The following is an 18,149-nucleotide window of genomic DNA, read 5'->3' on the forward strand; positions in this document are numbered from 1 at the left end:
AGAACTTTATCAGAGTTAGCTCTGTAATGACCCAGCAAAGTTTCTTAGCTCAAGCACACTCCAAGCAAACACAGCCATACTGATTGCAAGGTCAATGTGATTTCAAGAGCATACTTAGCCACTTCTGTAGTGTGTGCAATCCAAACTTACGAACCATCAAGCCCAAATTAGCTTCCTAAGTAACCTGAATTGGCAGCCTTGTCGTGTGCTTCCCAGAAGTGGGAATGCTAAGTTATAGGAAGTTAAACTGCATACAGCAAGATTTATTGGCTATGTCTGTACCGATAAATTAAAGAATGTCTGTGCTTGGAACAACTTGATCTTCTAAATGTTGTTAGAATGACCCCAGTATACTTTTTGCACAAGCCAGTTAGCACTATTCCAAGTAATGGCCAGGAGCTGGCATGGGCCACAAGCAGTTTTAATTCACCAACTGTACTTTGCAGGCTAAAAGGATTTAATTTTGTTAACATAGTCTGATCACACCAACAAAAACCTTGTCACTGTATGCATGCAGTAACTCCAGCTCCGTTTTGACCTTGCCAGACATGAGATTACTGCATTCAGCCATTGCTTCTCCACCATGCTCTAAAACAGGGTTTGTTAGCACAGGGATGGTGCTGAATGTGAGACTGGACCTCTCCTTCTGAAATCCCATGCCCAAAGTCCAAAAGAACAATCAGTTGGCTCTCAATAGGCAGAACAAATTTGGGAGGGTGAACAATAAGCTAGTGCTAACAAGACAGTCTGTAACCAAACTGTTTCCATACAGATGGGCCTATTTGCACACTCTGCATCTCTGCTAGTAACATGTCTTATTACCTCATTGACAATGCAAGACCCAAGCTGTTTCTGTGCGTGTAGTGGTACTAGTCATACTAGTCTTAGCAGCAGTTCTGAACATATAATGCTTCTGACCTGTTAAATTAAACAGATAAACCTAAAATATGAATAGATTGTGTTTATATAGATGTGCATTTGTATATACATATATATGAAGATATACAGCACATATATAGACAATTAAACATAAATATGGTAAAATAATGAAAAAAAACTTTTAAATTATAAAAAAGAACAACTTCCAATACCCACATAATATGAGACAAAAACATTTTGTGCCTTAGTTTTAGCTTAAATTTGACAGCAGAAATAAAGCTGCACAATAGAATTACAGCCCATGATCACCTGGTCCAGCATTTTGTTATCCAGCATTCTAAAGAAGTTAACATTTATGTTACAATCCTCTATAACATATGCAGCTTTTACCAGTCTTTTTTGCAGTCAGAGGAATACTACTCTGGTAAGTGCTTGACGTGCTTAGGTCAATCCCAATGTATTTACATGTATTACTGTGCTATTGATGCATCATAAATGAAATACAGAAATATACTGGACATTTATCTACAGGAATAGCATATCATTAAAAAACAGAACACTGTAATTTCTAAATTCTTCTGTTATTTTTGTTATGGGTGAAAAAAAAAAGAACACCTGAAAACAATTTCCCAAGATCCAATATCCCTGTTTGACTAATGTCACAAGAACATCCCTGCAGAATGGTCACACATCTTATCTGAACTTGTCAATGCTCATTTTCAGAACGTATTGTGTAGCTGTTCTTGCTGTGTATGATGATCTTGCCCTCTGCTTCCTCAGAACAGAACAGTCATTAAAAGCAAAAACAATAACAACAAAAAAACTTTGCTTCCTGGAAGACAATAGGGGCTACAGTTTATGATGACTGCATTTAGCTGAGTAGCATTATCCCTGAAGAGGTGAATAGTTCTGTAACTCAGCCCACCTTGTTGCATTTTTTGGTTTTGCTTGGGTTTTGAAAGCCATTTACTGCAACACACTGAGAAACAAAAGATAAACACAGTTAACTCAGCCATTCTTCATGGTACTCTGCTTCTGCTGGATCTCTCTTTCACATACTTTATTTACTTCTTGGGTTCAAAGTCTTCCTCTCTTTCCTTTTTTTTCCTTTTTTTTCTCATGCATCACTTGGCTCACTCACCCTTGTACCTCCACAGCCTTTGTTGTTTTCAGTCTTCAATGATGATGTTTCAGTTAAGAGCTCACCAAAGTGTAGATCATGCTGAATGTAAAAGAAAGACACAATATGAAAGTATCCTTTTGAGGCATACAGAGCACTTTGATTTTTATAACTCTTTACTGTCTGTTCCTCAGGTCTGACTGTAATGGCCTATGCCTTCCTTTGCATTACTTCCATCTCTCTAAAGCATCTTAATTATGGTGCATTCAAGATGGGTATCAAAAAGCACTCAAGAAATAACAAATTCATTAGTGACATCCTACTGCACCACCAGCTGTGTTTGAGCTTATTAAAGTGTGGTCTGATGTCTGAATTTGAACAGTGGAGAAACAAAACCATTTTGCTTTAGCACATTTGATCTTTAAAACTTCAACCAGCAACTCTCAGCAGGGCAGGTATGGTTTCCTATGAAACTAGACTGTTTTCTTTCCTTTGGAAAAATTCTACGCAGTAGAACAAACAAAATACAGACACTAACTGGAGTGAATCTGTACCTATTAAGGGCAACTTTGAAAAGTGAAGAAATCATATTGTTTTTACTGCAGTTCTAATTTTCATAATACTCAGGAAAGCACAGCAAAAGTGAATATAATTAATACTATTTTATTTAGGACCAGGCGGTGAACTCTGGCTTATGTAGCCACATTTTAGAATGAAGGGAAGCACGGCTCAGTACAACAATTTAGTCCCAGCACAAATGCTAGATGACACCACACAGCTGTCTTTGATAGAGTCTTTTAGCCTACAGAACATGGGGTTAAAATGCTTCTTTCTCCATTTGTGCCTCGCCATCTCTTCTTGCCTCTGGAAAGAGGTCTGGCAGGCAAAGACACTAAGCCCAAACACAGAGAGCTACTGGATGCAAAGCTCCTGCTTAGATTCTAATGCCCCATCCATCTCAGTGTGAGTTAGGCACCTATCAGATTCTGTGGGTCTGGTCCCTTCTACCTTCTTTTTTCCCCTCCCAGATATGCACACACACACACATATATGTGCACATGTGGCCAGAAAACTTTGTTGTCAGTGGTATTTAAAAGTAACATTGAGAAACATCAACCTGCAGCAATGACTTCTGAAGGTAAGATGAACAACAGAACAAATAACAGACCAGTGATCAAAGGAGAAGTGACATTTATCTTTTTCTACCAGTGTACAAACCTACCTTATAGAAGGACTACTGCATACAGTTCTGGCTTGAAGAGGTGTTCTATGCAAATACATTATTAAAGGAGTAGAAAAAAGGCATCTTAAAAACACCTCCATCTAAATTGTGTTATCCTTTGTTGTCAAGTAGTTTTATGGTGTGATTACAGGGGTGACTAAAAGCACAGGAATTCTGCCAAAGGTCTTAAATATGTTCCTCACATATTCTTCCACTGGACATTTGCAACTGTGCATTAAGGACATCTGACAACTAAAAGGGGTAGGGGAATGACTGGGGTGCAAATCTCCAAGAATGTCCTTCATGGAGGGTTTTGTAGCACACACAGGCTTAACCTCATCATGAAAGGGAGGTCTGTAGGAATGACTGCAAGCATGGTGCACCCAGCACGCCTATTCACCATCTACCTACTCATTTGCTTACTGTCTTGAGCATCACTACATAGGCAGCCTGTGAACTGCCTGTGAGAATATGCCTGGTGAACCTCACCTGTCAGACTCAGCGCAGTCTGGAAGGCATGCTTCCAGCCTGAACAGCCTGTGATGCTGCAATGGGAGATACAGTTTTCAGGTACTGCATTCAGACTGGCTTATCGAGACTGCGGGAAACACATCAGGAAATGCTCGGTAATGTGCTAAATTCTATGCTAGCAAGTTGTGCCAGTGCACTGGTTAGCACCGGAGGACCTCATACTCTTTTGAAGCATAAGAAAAAGAAAAATCACAACAGAGAAATTGATCCTAAAACTGTACATTATAATATTTATTTGATATAATGTCATATCACAACACGTATTCTTTCACACATCCTAAGAGACTATGCAGAAGAGCAAATTTTTTTTTCCCTTGGGTTGGTCCTTGGGCCTGGCTCAGGCTTGAGATAAATGCTTAATATTCTGTACTGAACTGTTCACAGATTTAAGTATGTGTTGCTGTAAGCAGGTATGCTTTCCTGAATCAAGATCAGAAGCAGTTTTGTAGAACTAAGGAAACAAGCCCATTTTTTTCATCCATTCCTAAATGCAATTTCACATGTCAAATGAAAAGCAGCTGCTATTTCCGTAGTGAAATGACCAGACTTACCAGTAAAGATAGTAGAAGAAAGAAAGGAGATAGAAAGCTAGCTTACACCAGGCCTCTTTTTGACAGTAACTCAAGGTATCTGCATTCATGACTGCGGGTGGATCATATGCTAGTTCTGGACTATCTGCTGGGCAACGAAAATACCTGAAAGAGAAGGAGAAGACATCTGAAATGACTCTGTAACATGCTGAATTAAATATGCCCTGAATTAAATATGTCACTGTTCTGATCACCATCTCAGAAAACAGTATTCCAAGATACAGGAGGAATTTTCCTCTCTTTTTCAAGCCCCTGTTTCTGGACAGTGTTAAAATCAGGATGCTAGTCTAAGCAGACTGTTCTTGCAGAACAAGTGATTCATGAATGCAGACTTTCTATACTCTGTTAATTTTTTAGATTGAAACATTCCCCCTGCCTATATAGTTCTTTCTGGCTTACTCACTAAAAACTTCCATATTGAGTGACGATATGTAGCAGTCTGTGATCACAGCATGGAGGAAGGATTACTGGGCTTTAACTGCATCTACACAACTGATTTCAGATATGATGAGAAGTGACAACCTTAACCAATTTACAGCTCAGTTTCTCCAATTCTGAAAAGGAAAAAGGCAATGTGGAGTAATATAAGAGTTGGCTGACTAGTGTTTTCTACACATAGCACTGCTTAAAAATATATTATCCAAATAAATTTTATTGCAAAATGTTTTACTTCTTACATAGGAGACACTTTTAGTTATTCTCAGTAATGACTGGATGATTGAGAAAATTATGAAATCATGATGAAAGGGTTTTGTTGTTGTTGTTGCTTTTTTTTTTTTTTTTTTGCAAGGGAGCTTTTGTCTCAGTTACTTTGCAGCAAAAAGCAAAAGCAAACCACAAAAAGAAAAGCCTGAACACAGTAAATGAACTGCTTTAAGATTTGCACAAATCAGATGAAATATTGTTATTTCTATTGCTTTGAAATGGTAATTAACTACTGAAAATTTCTGGGATTGCTTACAGATGGATAAACAGATATATGAACAGATAGATATAAAATCCCTGTACAAGTCACCAGCTGCAAACTTTGAAATCAAAAGTTCTCCTAATAACCTTGCCTTCCTCCTTTCTTCCTTTCTAATATTTGTCTCATCCACTTACAGTCTCTAATAACACTGCAAAGCTTTTACATCTCAGGTAAAATCTTTACTTAATTATCTTCATTGGAATGAAGGTATTACACAATTATCTTCCCATGGTTTTGTGTAGAAATTTACACAATGAACCCAAAACTGTCTGTGGCTAAAACAGCAAAAAAATGATGTGGTAATTATAGCAATACATATGGAGAACCACAGAAGTATATCCGAAGAAGCATATCCATTATTTCAAGTCTGACCATTTCCAGCTTGTACGTAACTCTTTTTTTTTTAATTTTCAAAACAATATTATTGTCACACTTCTATTGTTAACCTTTGAAAAACACCATAAAACACTATTATTGCACCTAACAAAAAAACATTCATAGCTTCACCCCATTAAACTTTCTGAGAACTTATGCTGTCACTCTAACTTCAGGATGATACACTCTACCATATGATGGTGCATTACTACCAAGTTTTGCAGAAAACAGTGTAAAAAAGCTACTACTTTTCAGTTCCTAGCTAAGGTACTAGTACTGGCTTCTTTACAAAATTATTCTTCAAGCTACTTCACAACAGTAGTTGCTTCAAGAGTCTCTTAGCAAGACTTCTCATGCAGAACATAAATTCTCTACTGTACAGCAAGAAGCAACTTACTTTATAACACAAAAACGTGTACGGGTATCAGAGAAGATGAGAAGCAAAATTCTCTCAACTTTCCCAGTCTCTATACCATGAACCCAGTGGAAAGGTTTCCTTGCCAGGGCTGAATGAATAGGTACAAGATCTTTTGGACATGAACTGTCTTACAGCTCCTAGCCTGTGAAGCATTTAGTGCCCCACTGAGTTCAACTTCCAGACTCCAGCTTATTTCAGGTCAAGTTTTTATTTGGTTGTGGTGATGGCATCCTGACACCACTGAGAACATCTAAGTGGCTATTTAAATGTGGCTATTTAAAGCCACATTAATGTACTATGACTTTTCCCATCTAATCATGCACAAAAAAATATATATTTTTTTTTCTCTGGAAACTTAAGTTTTAGCTGCTTTTAGACAAACACTTTTAGGCCTTTCTCTTATCACTGCAATTCATAGTTCATACAATCTTCATGGGGGATGAATTGGCAAATAAGGCTAACAAGCAGTCAGCATACAAAGGGTGGGCTTACCTCCAGAAGTGATAAAAAAGCAGAGGAACATTTAACCCCAGCGTGAGCCATTCCTGGGCACACAAAAACATTATGCAGAAAAGGCTATGGATAGAGTACTCCGGCAACACCAGCTAAAAGGAACAGAAATAACAGATGTCAGTAAAACATCTTTGTGATTTTAGTCATTAGTTTTGCGGAAGACAAACCATCTCTGCAAATCTCCAGTGTGTCTGTCCCCAGACATACCTCAGTTGACAGACAACGTAGCTAAGAGCGATAAGCATGAGACACAGTGACAGGCTTGTCCTGGTTCTAATCCTGACTGTACACCAGGGGCTTGTTGAGAGGCATGGGACAAATCTTTTGCTGTCTTACCGGGTGCTCCGCATTTCTGTTTACAAAATATACGTTATATTACTGCCTACCTCACAGAAGCATTGTGAGACTAAGTGAGAACATTTTTATAAAAGAGGTCTTAAAGAGATAAGTTTTATTACTGATGCATTCGAAAAGAAAATAATTAACCCATTACTGAAGCTTCACATCTACATTGCAGGAGTATCCTTCGTAAAACAGAAGGCTACTTCTACCTTTCTGATGTGTTATATACACCTTAAAGATATCAAATCCATTACGAGGTTAGCGTTGTGAGCTAAAACTCACTAAGACAGGAAACTCACTTCCTTGGTAAATCCATGGCTCCCCACAATACTTGTTTCAGACCAAGATGATTCTTTCTATTAAAAGAGAAAGTGAGTGGGCAGCTGGCAGAAACAGAAATTCATGTGATGTTGATTCAGAGTAGTTATTTCTAAAGGCATCTTACTTTTTTCACTCTTTTCCCCTTTCTTAGCTGACTTTCTTCTATAGTTTTCTTCCAATGCCTTTTCTCAGAAACCTGTTCTTTTATGTCTTTGTTCAAGTCATAAAAAAGACTAACTTCCAGCATTATATATTTCTCAAAGCTAGACAATCCCATACACAGTTCATCTGCATCCCTTGCTGTGTCTTGAAGCCACATCAGCCAAAGTTACACCACAAAAAGCATTTGAAAGACTTCTTTTGATGTCAATGCATTTTTGTCTGTCAAATGGGTGAAGTAAGCCCTGCTACTAAAAACAATGAAAAGCCTGCGCTCTACAGCTAGTCCCAGCTCCTACCTACTCCTGTACAGCTGTGCTGCAATGAATTCAATAGTTTTAGGACTTCTTCCACCTCACATGGAACAAATTTTTTCACTTTCATTTACCTTCACTGCTTGAAGTAGTTAACACATTTGGATATCTCTATGTCTATGTCTATGCCTTCCACTTAAGCATTCTCAAAAGCTTGTCTTATGGGCATGACAAATCGTGATACAATTACATAGTGTAGATTCCAGATGGCAGTTATTTATCACTGCTGCATTTTTTTTTCATTTTCAGAATGTGATTTACAACATGACTATAACCTTTACCAAGACAATGATTCATCCTTGCCACAAATTGCAGATAAGAAAGGTCTTAATGTTGGATGTCTACCCACTAAGCATCACAGCACCTAAGAGCCTGTTACATTCGTTATCACACACTTGATTTCTGATTCCAGTACAGCCCACAAACTTAGCAAAAACACAACGCTGGTGTTTGATCAGGGGGCTGGCTGGTAATAACAGGGAAGGAAACCCATGGTGGAAATTTATGAGGAACTTAAAAGCAAAACAAAACAAAACAAAAATTCAGCTGTGAAGCTAGAAAGGAAAGACAGGAAGCAGTGGAGAACAGACTCACTTTCCAATCACGGTTTCCAGTGTCTATTAAATCCACCTGTACTTTTGACAAAATAACAAACTGGTCATTTTGTCACCCTTGTCTTGGAGTGATATTTTTGCGTGGACATAAATAAATACAGGATCAATGCTGATCACAGTTTCTGAAGAGAAATCATGGAAAAAAGCAATCAAACACCAGCCTGCAAGCCAATTATAGTTTATATTCAAGTGATTTAGCCAAGAGACTAAATCTAAAAGCGAGAGAAAGTGAAAGCATAAAGCTTATAAAGACACTAACAGCAAGGCTTGTGAGGAATAGTAAACTGAATAGATGAATAACTACAAAACCAAAAAACACCCAAACCAACAGTGCCTCAGTTCTTGGCTGGAAGGATTATCCTGCAGTTTGACCCAAATGTCCTCTGAAACCAATGGAAACTTTCAGTGAACTTTAGCAAATACGAGATTCGGCTCCTGGAGGGAAGGAAGCTGGTTTAGAAATAAGCAACAGTCAATCCTTATAATTTCTGCCGAGGTGGTCCATTACAATAGAAATTTATGTGATATGCAGAGCAGTGCAACAGGAATCAAGATTTTTTTATTCATTTCTGGGACAGCATATGAAATTGTCAGATGGTAAATACGTTAGGATATAAACAGTATGATTCTATTTTGAACCAGGAACACGCTGATTCAGATAACAAACTTCTTTCTGACACAGGTCAAGATAAAGTCTGCAGACAGCTACAGAATATAGAGTTGGAGGGGAAACTGGCAAAGCCCAGTTCTCAAAAGCTGCAATTTGGTCACCTTGAGCCCCAAGCTAATGAATGGCTTTACAAATTACAAATTTACAATTACAAATTTATCACTAGAAATTCTGTTGGCTGACATTTACCTGTGGGAAAGCATGGAAAAGCCTGAAAAGGCAGTCAGTTTCCAGACCAAAATTCTGCTACTCACAAACACCTTTCACTATAATGTAAGCAAGGAAAAAAAACTACTATACATTTCTATGTATGCTCTGATGTGTATAATTAAGTAAATATTTATATCAGGAAACATTAAAAATCCTTATTCATAATCCATAATTTGCATTTCAAATGTAAAGTGTTAGGTAGATACCATATCATTATCATCCCACCATTAATTGGAGATAAATGTTTTCTCCCTTATTGCTTTCTGGAATCCTGGTGTTCTTCATCCAGCACAATCTTATGATGTGCAATTGAATTAAGAACCATATGGCATATTTGAGGAAAATGGTCTGAAAAAAACCCTGCCATTTAAGGGGAGATGTTTGTAGGAGATGAATGCTTTCTCCAGCCTCAGTTACCTTCAAAACTAAGTTAAAGGCAGTCATATCAAATACAAGCAAACTTTACTGAGTAACTACCAGCATGCCAGTGGTCTTGTTGCTCCTACAAGCAGGACTCAGCCTTGCCAGCCATGCTTCAGGGATTGTCTGGCTTGATTTAGTCATGATTTTTCTTTCCTTCATTTTACTTAGAAGTGTTGGGGAAATGCTTTAATCTACAAGTGCTCTAGGGCAGTAAATCAGCAGCCTTGGCACTAGTTCTGCTTAAAGGATCCAAGGGGTAGTGGTACAGTTCTGGTCTTCTTCCTTCTTGCATTGTAATAAAAATGATAAAATTGGGACAATAAATGAAAGCAAAGTTAATTCACACTGTGAATTGTGGAGAAGTATATTATTATTCACTCGCTTCACTAGTAAATTTCAATTTGCAGCTCTGGAAGAAGGAGGGGTGAGAGCTGCCCAAGTATCTGTAACTAATACCTGCTTGTGTTAGAGGTTAACTGCCAAGTTGCCGTAAAATATCTGCAATTTATAATGTTTATTAAAGGAGAATGAGGCTCTGGGTTCCTATTTTAGATGTGATTATCTACTGAAATTCTTTATTTTGTGTACCTAGTACTAATAATTAAGCTATGAGCTTTACCAAACATGTATTTTCTTACTAGATTTACCAAGATGATCAAGGGACTGGAGCACCTCTCCTGTGAGGAGAGGCTGAGAAAGCTGGGACTGTTCAGCCTGGAGAAGAGGAGACTCGGGGGGGAACTTACCTATGTGTGTAAATTCCTGGAGGAAGGGTGCAAAGAAGATGGAGCAAGGCTCTTTTCTGTGGTGCCAGGAATGCCAGGAAAAGAGGGAATGGGCACAAACTGGAACACAAGAGGTTCCATCTAAACATCAGGAAGCACTTCTCTACTGTGCAAGTGACAGAGCACTGGCACAGGTTGCCCAGAGAGGCTGTGAGCAATGTTCAAAAGCTGTCTGGACATAGTCCTTGGCAGCCTGCTCTAGGTGTTCCTGCTAGTGCAGGGTGGGGTGGACCAGATGACCTCCAGAGGTCCCTTCTAACCTAAACCATTCTGTGATTCTGTGATTAAAATTCAATATATCCTCATACACAGTAGTACACACATACATGCACATGTAGGTAGTTTCTAATTCCAAAGAAAATAAGTCAGGCTTTGCTGTGTGTAGACACCAAGGTTTGGCTGAACTAAAGCATGGGAAAATGAAAGCTGAAGCTAACACCTCTCGGCAGCTGCTTTGTGTTTATCGGAATACAACGTCATCTGAAGATCTCAACTGCATAAGGACATCTCTCAGGAAGCTCAGTCCAAAATCATTTTGTTCAGTTTCCTATTCCCTGAATATATTCTGTTGTTCTTCTACAAAAAAACAATCACATCTTTTTCTGTAAGTACTGTTTCTCCTTATTCTGTTTATTACATATGACTACCTTCTTCCCAAATGCAATTTGCTCTTACAGAACACTATATATCATTTTCTCATGGAATGACTCCTACAGCTTGGCTCACCAGTGAATATGGCACATAAAATACCTCTCAGAAACCAAAACTGGGAAGATATAGCAGCATGAATAGTAATCAGTGCCCTTCACCAGTGCAATTACATTCTCACACTACATAAATTGTAACAAGTGAATCAAACTGCTTTCTCAGTCACTGTTAAGTAACTAAAACATCAAGAACTCATACTCCTGTCAAGCATTTTGTTTGGGTCCAATACCCCTGAATGCAAAACAAAAATAATAATTCTCACAGAATCACATTTTTTTTCTCCAAGAACTCTCCAGCTATGTAACCTAGCCTCCCTCCTGTGTCCATAAATGTACCATTGTACCCACAGATCGGCAACCATTAGACAATGTAATGCTGCCTTATCACAGTAGTTAGTGCTGCTGCAACCCGCTTCTGCCCAGAGATGCAGCTTCTACAGCTTGTCTCTAGGGTCATCAGCCTATCATCTTTATCATCAATCTGTTCAATGGAACAAGTTTCCCAGAGAGGCTGTGGATGCCCCCTCTCTGGAAGTGTTTAAGGCCAGGTTGGATGAAGCTTTGAGAAACTTTGTCTAGTGGGAGGTGTCCCTGCCCATAGCAGGGGGGTTGGAACTAGAGGATCCTGAAGGGTTCCTTTCAAGTCAAATCATTCTATGAAGTGGATGAAAGAAAAAGCTTTTCCACTGCGGGGCATGAAGAGCATCAAGGAGTACCAGTCGGTAAGGAAGATCTGCTGTGATCTTAGATGTGATATCTTCACAAACTTTTTTTTTTTTTTAAAGTTAATTCATAACCTGTAACGGAAGCTGGGTTAGCAATCCTGGAGTGCGAATCTCAAATTTTGACTACACTGACATGGAGCAGGGTAACAAATTCTTTCTTGCCCTACTTCACTCTTGTGTTTCAGATATAACCAGAGTACAGCCCACAACTGGGTTATTCAAGAGCTCATTCCATCTTTACCTGTTCTCCTGAGACTGGTGAGAATAACAATTAGTACCACAGCTGCTCATTAGGATCTAGAAAACCAGCACCTCGTTTCACAGATAGGTCAATGAATGCAGAAATCTCAGTGATCATTAAAATGAAGCTCAGCCATCTGCATAGTAAAGGAAGGGCCCTCAGGCTTTCTCCTTGGGGTCTGCCTAAAATTGACAGTTTTGTAAATACTGAAAACTTGCTGTTCACTAAAAGGCTGTTTCCATATCTGGATTTTAAAGGCTGTCAATCTGAGGAAGTAGATTTGGTACAGTGCAGAGCTGGTAAAGAAGATTCCTGCCCTGCTATCCTAACAGTTTTATTGGAAACTTCAGCATTTGAATGCAAGGTAGGACACTTAACTCCCACCTGAAACAGTTTCCATTCATATAACAGATAAGATGTAAAATAATTTCACTCTATTATTAGCTATTGTGGTGTGCGGTTTTTTTTTTTTGGTAATTGCAAGGAGGCTTTATAGGGTCTGAACCTGACTTAAATACACAGTGAACATTCTGCTAAACATAAATGAATTTTGATTTAACCCCAATTCCTTTAGTTTCATTAAAATGTAAGTATTTATTTTATTGCATACCAAATTAAAGAAAATATGGTCCATTAGGAAGTCAAATTTTGCCAGTATCTTCACCACAGCTCTGAGAGGCAGATACCCTCAGCAGCTGATAATTCTCTTCTAGGCGTACATTACACCAACTGTTATTCATATACATTTTTGCTGCATCTTCAGTCTTATTCTACCGTTTCTTGTGATGTTCTGATACTGTAAGGGCATATGCTTACATATCCTCCAGAGCAGTACTGGAAAGAAGTTGAATTGTAATGGTTGTCTATTACAGGGTAATACTTTCTTACCACTTTGATGATTAAATAAACTTTTAAAATATGAAATTAACAGCAAAATACAGTTGGTTAATCTGAAGTAGTTTTATATGTAAATATTTTCTTGAGCAATAACATTAAGAGTAAACATGCGTATGGATATATCCAAAGGATATATCAGTTTTCATCAGGCATTGCACTGGCAAATCTTACTTCCTCCCTGGAATTAAAAGGGACTAAAGGCCAAACTATGACTGAGGCTTGCAGTAGGCTTACAACTTTCCTTATCATCCAGTGCTGCTTTGAACACCTGTGCAGGCACAGCAGGATATAGCTTTTCGTTATCCTCCATTGAGTGCACAGACATTCTTAGGTAATGATTACTAAAAATACAATTACTATGTTCTAACATTTGAAAAATGCTGAATTCAGGAACTTGTAAATTTGACTAAAAATAGTGCTGGCAAAATTCACATAATAAATGAATGACACAATGCACATAATAAATGAATGTCAGTAGTGAATGAATTGCCTGCCAGAAATACTATACTTCCTCTAAGTTCTTAAGTCCTATATGTTTCCTCTTCCCAAGTATCACTCTCTATTCTAGTCCTTTAAGATGTCATAAGTGGGATACTTCAACCGAGATTGCAGCAAATAAGTTTATTCATCAAGCTAAAAGACAAAACACAAACATAAAGGAGCCATTCCTACCATGGTATTGCATGCTGACTAGTATTCATACAACAGGAAAAAAACAAAAAAAAAACAAATAAAACCAAACAAACAAAAAAATAGGGGACAATTCTGTGTATGCTGCAAATTTATTGCAAGTTTCTGGGAAAATCATTTGTCCCTCATATTTCAGGATGCAAACAAAACTCCACCCAGGCCTGCTGATACAAATGTGAATCTCTATCAACATGTAAACTCCATCCTCTTTTAGGCAAGCTGCAGAAAACAATTAAACCAACACAGAGCTAGTGAATGTGTGTGATATTTCAGTTCAAAGTATTTTATTTGCTTTTCCTATATCGCTACTTCCCCTGCCAAGCTGCATTATTCTTTCCTTTGCTTTTGGAACCTGAGAACAGCCCCACTGTTTAATAAACAGTAAATTTTAAGTTTATCTCATGCCTCTTCTAACAAGAGATGCTGTAGCAGAATTGTTTAAAAATAAATCATCCATAAGCCATGATTTCCATAAACTAAAATCTGTTTACTAATACATTTTTAGCTAACTTGAAATTTTGTTTAGAGTGTAAAAAGTTACTCGTTCCTAATGTAAAAATACCTTGTCAATGACTCTGAAGGCCAGAAGAAAGCTAACTTTAACATGCAACAGCAATGCAGCACTATCTTCCAAATAAGTACTGGGCACTGAGGTGCACACTTAGCAGTTTTCCGTCTCTCACACAGATTCTAATGCACTTAAAATATTCCTAGGTCACTTCAAACAAAAGAGATCTTAAGTGAATTTAGTTTTATGAAAGTCGCTGGACTGACAGTCCAAGTCCTCACTGACAGAATCTGCACAGCACGGCAATCCTACATCCTAACCAATCTGCAGATCTAAATAATGCTTTAGAAGCAACAATAACCTTTATTCCAATGCCTGTCTGCAATCTCTAGAATTTCTTCTGAGGCAGTTTATGAGCTAATAAATAGTAAGCAACAAACATGAAGTCAAACCCTTCCTAAATCCAGAGATATTCACTTTCTGATATAAACCAAATCTGTTTTGAACCACCGAATTGCAGTTCAAGGAAGAGAGAGAGAGAGAGGGGAGATGATGATGATAAAATAATTTTAAGAATACATAGTTTTTACTTAAATCACTTCATATACAGCAATGCCCGCTTGGATACAAGTACAAGCTTCCACATTGCACTGAGTCATGGGGAGACAAAGTATTGAGTATGTATCTGGTCACTGCAAAATGTTTGCTACATACGTAATTCTATATTCATTCTTCAGAAGTTACCCACACTATCTCTTGATTAGGAGATTAGCTCCCAGTCGCTCAGTAGGAAGGGTCTCCTGAAAGTTTTCACACTGCCTAGACAATTAGTCCAACGCAGCAGTTCCATTGTATTGATGTGGTAAGAAAAGAGAGAGCATTAGATACATCAAGAAATACAATATGCATTCAGAAGACAGTAACAATGATGAAGTCCTTGGTCTCTAATGAAAGCAGACAAAGTTCATGTGCTCCATCACTGCAACAGTCACTGTTAATGGACAAAATGTCATGTGGTGCCATTTTTTGTTCCCTTTGTGATCTTTGTTACAGCAGCAATCATCAGAACTCTGGAAACACGAGCCTCTTTGTCCTGTGAGGCAGCATACCAGTACTATTTCCACAACCAAAATACCTTTTGACTAGACAAGTCTGTTTTCCTCTCAGATAACACATGCACATAGACTTCAAAGACAAAATGCTCACTAGTGGTTGGGAGGTGCTGAATATAATGCATAATGTATGCCACAAACCTGGTGTGTAGCTACCCTGCAGAGGCAGTGCAAGTATCTTTTGCTTAAACTGAGTTAATCCTCTAGTGTGGCTATACTGAAATGTTTTGGTGATTTTTTTCCATCAAGTCTAACCAAATGAGGCATTAAAACATCTTTACTGAAGTTGTTAAAAAAGAAAAAAAAAAAAAAAAGAATACATATATATATATATATAGTACTATGAAAGGCACAACTATTGCTGCTATTCCGCCCAAATTTATTTTGTAACAAATTGGCCTATTGCTGTAGCCTCTCGTAGATCCATTTGTTGTTTCAAATCCATGAAGGAAGTATGATTCCTTCTTACATACAGATGGTTACACACCACTTTAAAAATCCCATCAAATTTGCTGAATTTATTTATACAGCCTTACATTCAGCATTTTAATGAACCATGCAATAGGCTTACTGAAGTACCCTGCTAATAGCTATCAGCATGGTGACTGGCTAAAAGAATGTAACAGATCTATAAAACCCTAAATCCATGATGAAACAATCAATCAACATATGCAGAAATACACACTATAAATCTGAGACATTATCTCAGGCTTGTTAGTGACCACAAAGCAAAACAATGGAAGAACTGATTAATGTAATAACCAACAAATTTACCAAGAAGAACAGAATATGAACAGTCAATTGAAATCAGCTACCGTGACACCTGACACTCTTCAAAGGGCTACGTCCACTACAGCTCCTGCATGCAAAGAATGTTACGAGCTACTGGTTGGTGAAGGTCTGGAACCTAACAAAGTTCAAGTGCAAAAATTATTTCATATAACAATTGCTCTAGTGCACATTGGCCAATCTCCTTCATCCAAACTATGCAGGAAAGATGCCAGCTCAGTAAGGATAAACAAGAAAAGATGGGGCTACTTACTAAAAATGCTGACTTGCCATATTTATCTACATGTGAAGCAGAACCTCCATACTCAGAAAATTATGTTTTCACTCATTAAGAAAATACTAAAACCAGATACAAATCTTGTTTCCTCTTAACTGCTCCAGAGAACTCAAAGATTCACAGAACAATTTATTTTTATTTTTTCAAGATCTGAGTATGTGCATTCAATACTGACAAACAGGCATGACACAGACACAGCATCAAGTTTTGTCTTCTTTGACATGTTCCAAGTACAGTTGAATCTATGTCAAGCTCAAGAATCTGATTACTTATGCCTCTGAATTACTTTTATTTTCTTACATTTAAGTTATTTTGACTTTTTCTTTTAAACAGAATACTTACATATGAAAACATACCTAAATAAATTGTACACAGAGACTCAAGTGTTTGGAATTATATATTATGCTCACTAAGTTTTACCTTTTACTTACTGTATCTCAGTCTGAATTGAATGCCTTCTATAATTGCTCTTTAAGGTAACATTGGTTTTGATAAATAACCAAAACCTGTAAATACAGTGAAAGATGATTGTGATATGTACTAGGGAGTATACTATGGAATATAAATTGAAAAAACAGATGCTGGTTGACAGCCAGCTGAACATGAGCCAGCAGTGGGCCCAGGAGGTCAAGAAGGCCAATGGCATCCAGGCCTGCATCAGAAATAGTGTGGTCAGCAGGACAAGGGGAATGACCGTCCTCTTGTACATGGTGCTGGTGAAACTGTACGTCAGTTACTGTGTTCAGTTTTGGGCCCCTCACTGTATGAAGGATATTGGTCTTTTTATGTATAATATTGGTGAAGGATATAGGTCTTTTCCAACCTAAATGATTCTAAAATTTTGTTTTTGTGGAGCTGTAAAAAACAGAATTGCATCTGGTAAACACCACAACTACTGAGTACACGATACATTTCCACCACTAGTACCCTAGATCCAGCTCTGCTGGAAATCACAGTGACAGAGGTACTAGAAGAGACCAAGCATTGGCAGTCATCAGCCTCCTGACTAAAATAGTAGAACTTGCTTCAAAAGGCATTAAGTGAAGAGATTTTTATTTTTAAACACCCAGCGACTGATTTACATTCCACTCTTGTTGTTGCTCATGCTAATAATGGAGTACTGAACAAGCTGTAAGTTTGGTTATTCAAAAGTTGTTCTTGCATATTTTTTCATCTGCCTACTTTTTTTATTTATTTTTAGACAGTTCAAGTTCATCGGAAACATCTTTGAGATTAATATCAGCTTGTCTGTCATTAGATTTCTTGATGAATTTGCTCCCTTCCAATCATTCGTTTGGGATGTGCCCCCCCCCCCCCCCAAATGAACTAACAAAGAAAAAAAACCACACCACCACAAAAATAAATATATAAAAAACAATAAAGGATTGAGCTCTAGTAAAATATTTTCTTACACTTGCAATTTTATGGATTTCATGATTAACTTAACTAAAATGTTTCCACTACAGTAGGAAAATGAATGTCTTTTTTCTACCTCAGTTCCCTCTCAGGTTAGTGCCAGTTTTACTGTTCATAAATCACTTTTATTTTAGTTAATGGTGTTTAAAAAACAAATATTTGCTAATAGTTTGAGAAGGATCAACTACATTGTTCAACAGGGTTTGGCATGAGCAAAGTGAAGTCTGAAATACATTTGTTGAGAATGAAGCAAGTTTAAACTCCTTTGTAAGGATTTATCAGCTTAAGCCAAACATTACGATGCTGTTGCATATAAGCATAACGCTAATCAAAA

At 37.7% G+C, this 18,149-nt stretch overlaps 1 protein-coding gene across 2 annotated transcripts in view; it reads right to left on the reverse strand.

The window, feature by feature from the left end:
* Window positions 1-2,073: 2,073 nt before the first annotated feature.
* The window catches only part of CNIH3 (cornichon family AMPA receptor auxiliary protein 3), a 46,524-nt gene continuing 30,448 nt past the window's right edge, over window positions 2,074-18,149 (reverse strand). For both annotated transcript variants that reach the window (XM_035560101.1, XM_035560092.1), the window contains 3 exons: window positions 6,595-6,707; window positions 4,304-4,447; window positions 2,074-2,101 (listed from right to left, as the gene is read on the reverse strand). In XM_035560101.1, coding sequence (XP_035415994.1) covers window positions 2,074-2,101; window positions 4,304-4,447; window positions 6,595-6,707 — 285 coding nt within the window. The remainder of the gene's footprint in view (window positions 2,102-4,303; window positions 4,448-6,594; window positions 6,708-18,149) is intronic.

Source organism: Cygnus atratus, chromosome 3 (genome assembly GCF_013377495.2).
Source record: "Cygnus atratus isolate AKBS03 ecotype Queensland, Australia chromosome 3, CAtr_DNAZoo_HiC_assembly, whole genome shotgun sequence".
Classification (NCBI taxonomy): Eukaryota; Metazoa; Chordata; class Aves; order Anseriformes; family Anatidae; genus Cygnus; species Cygnus atratus.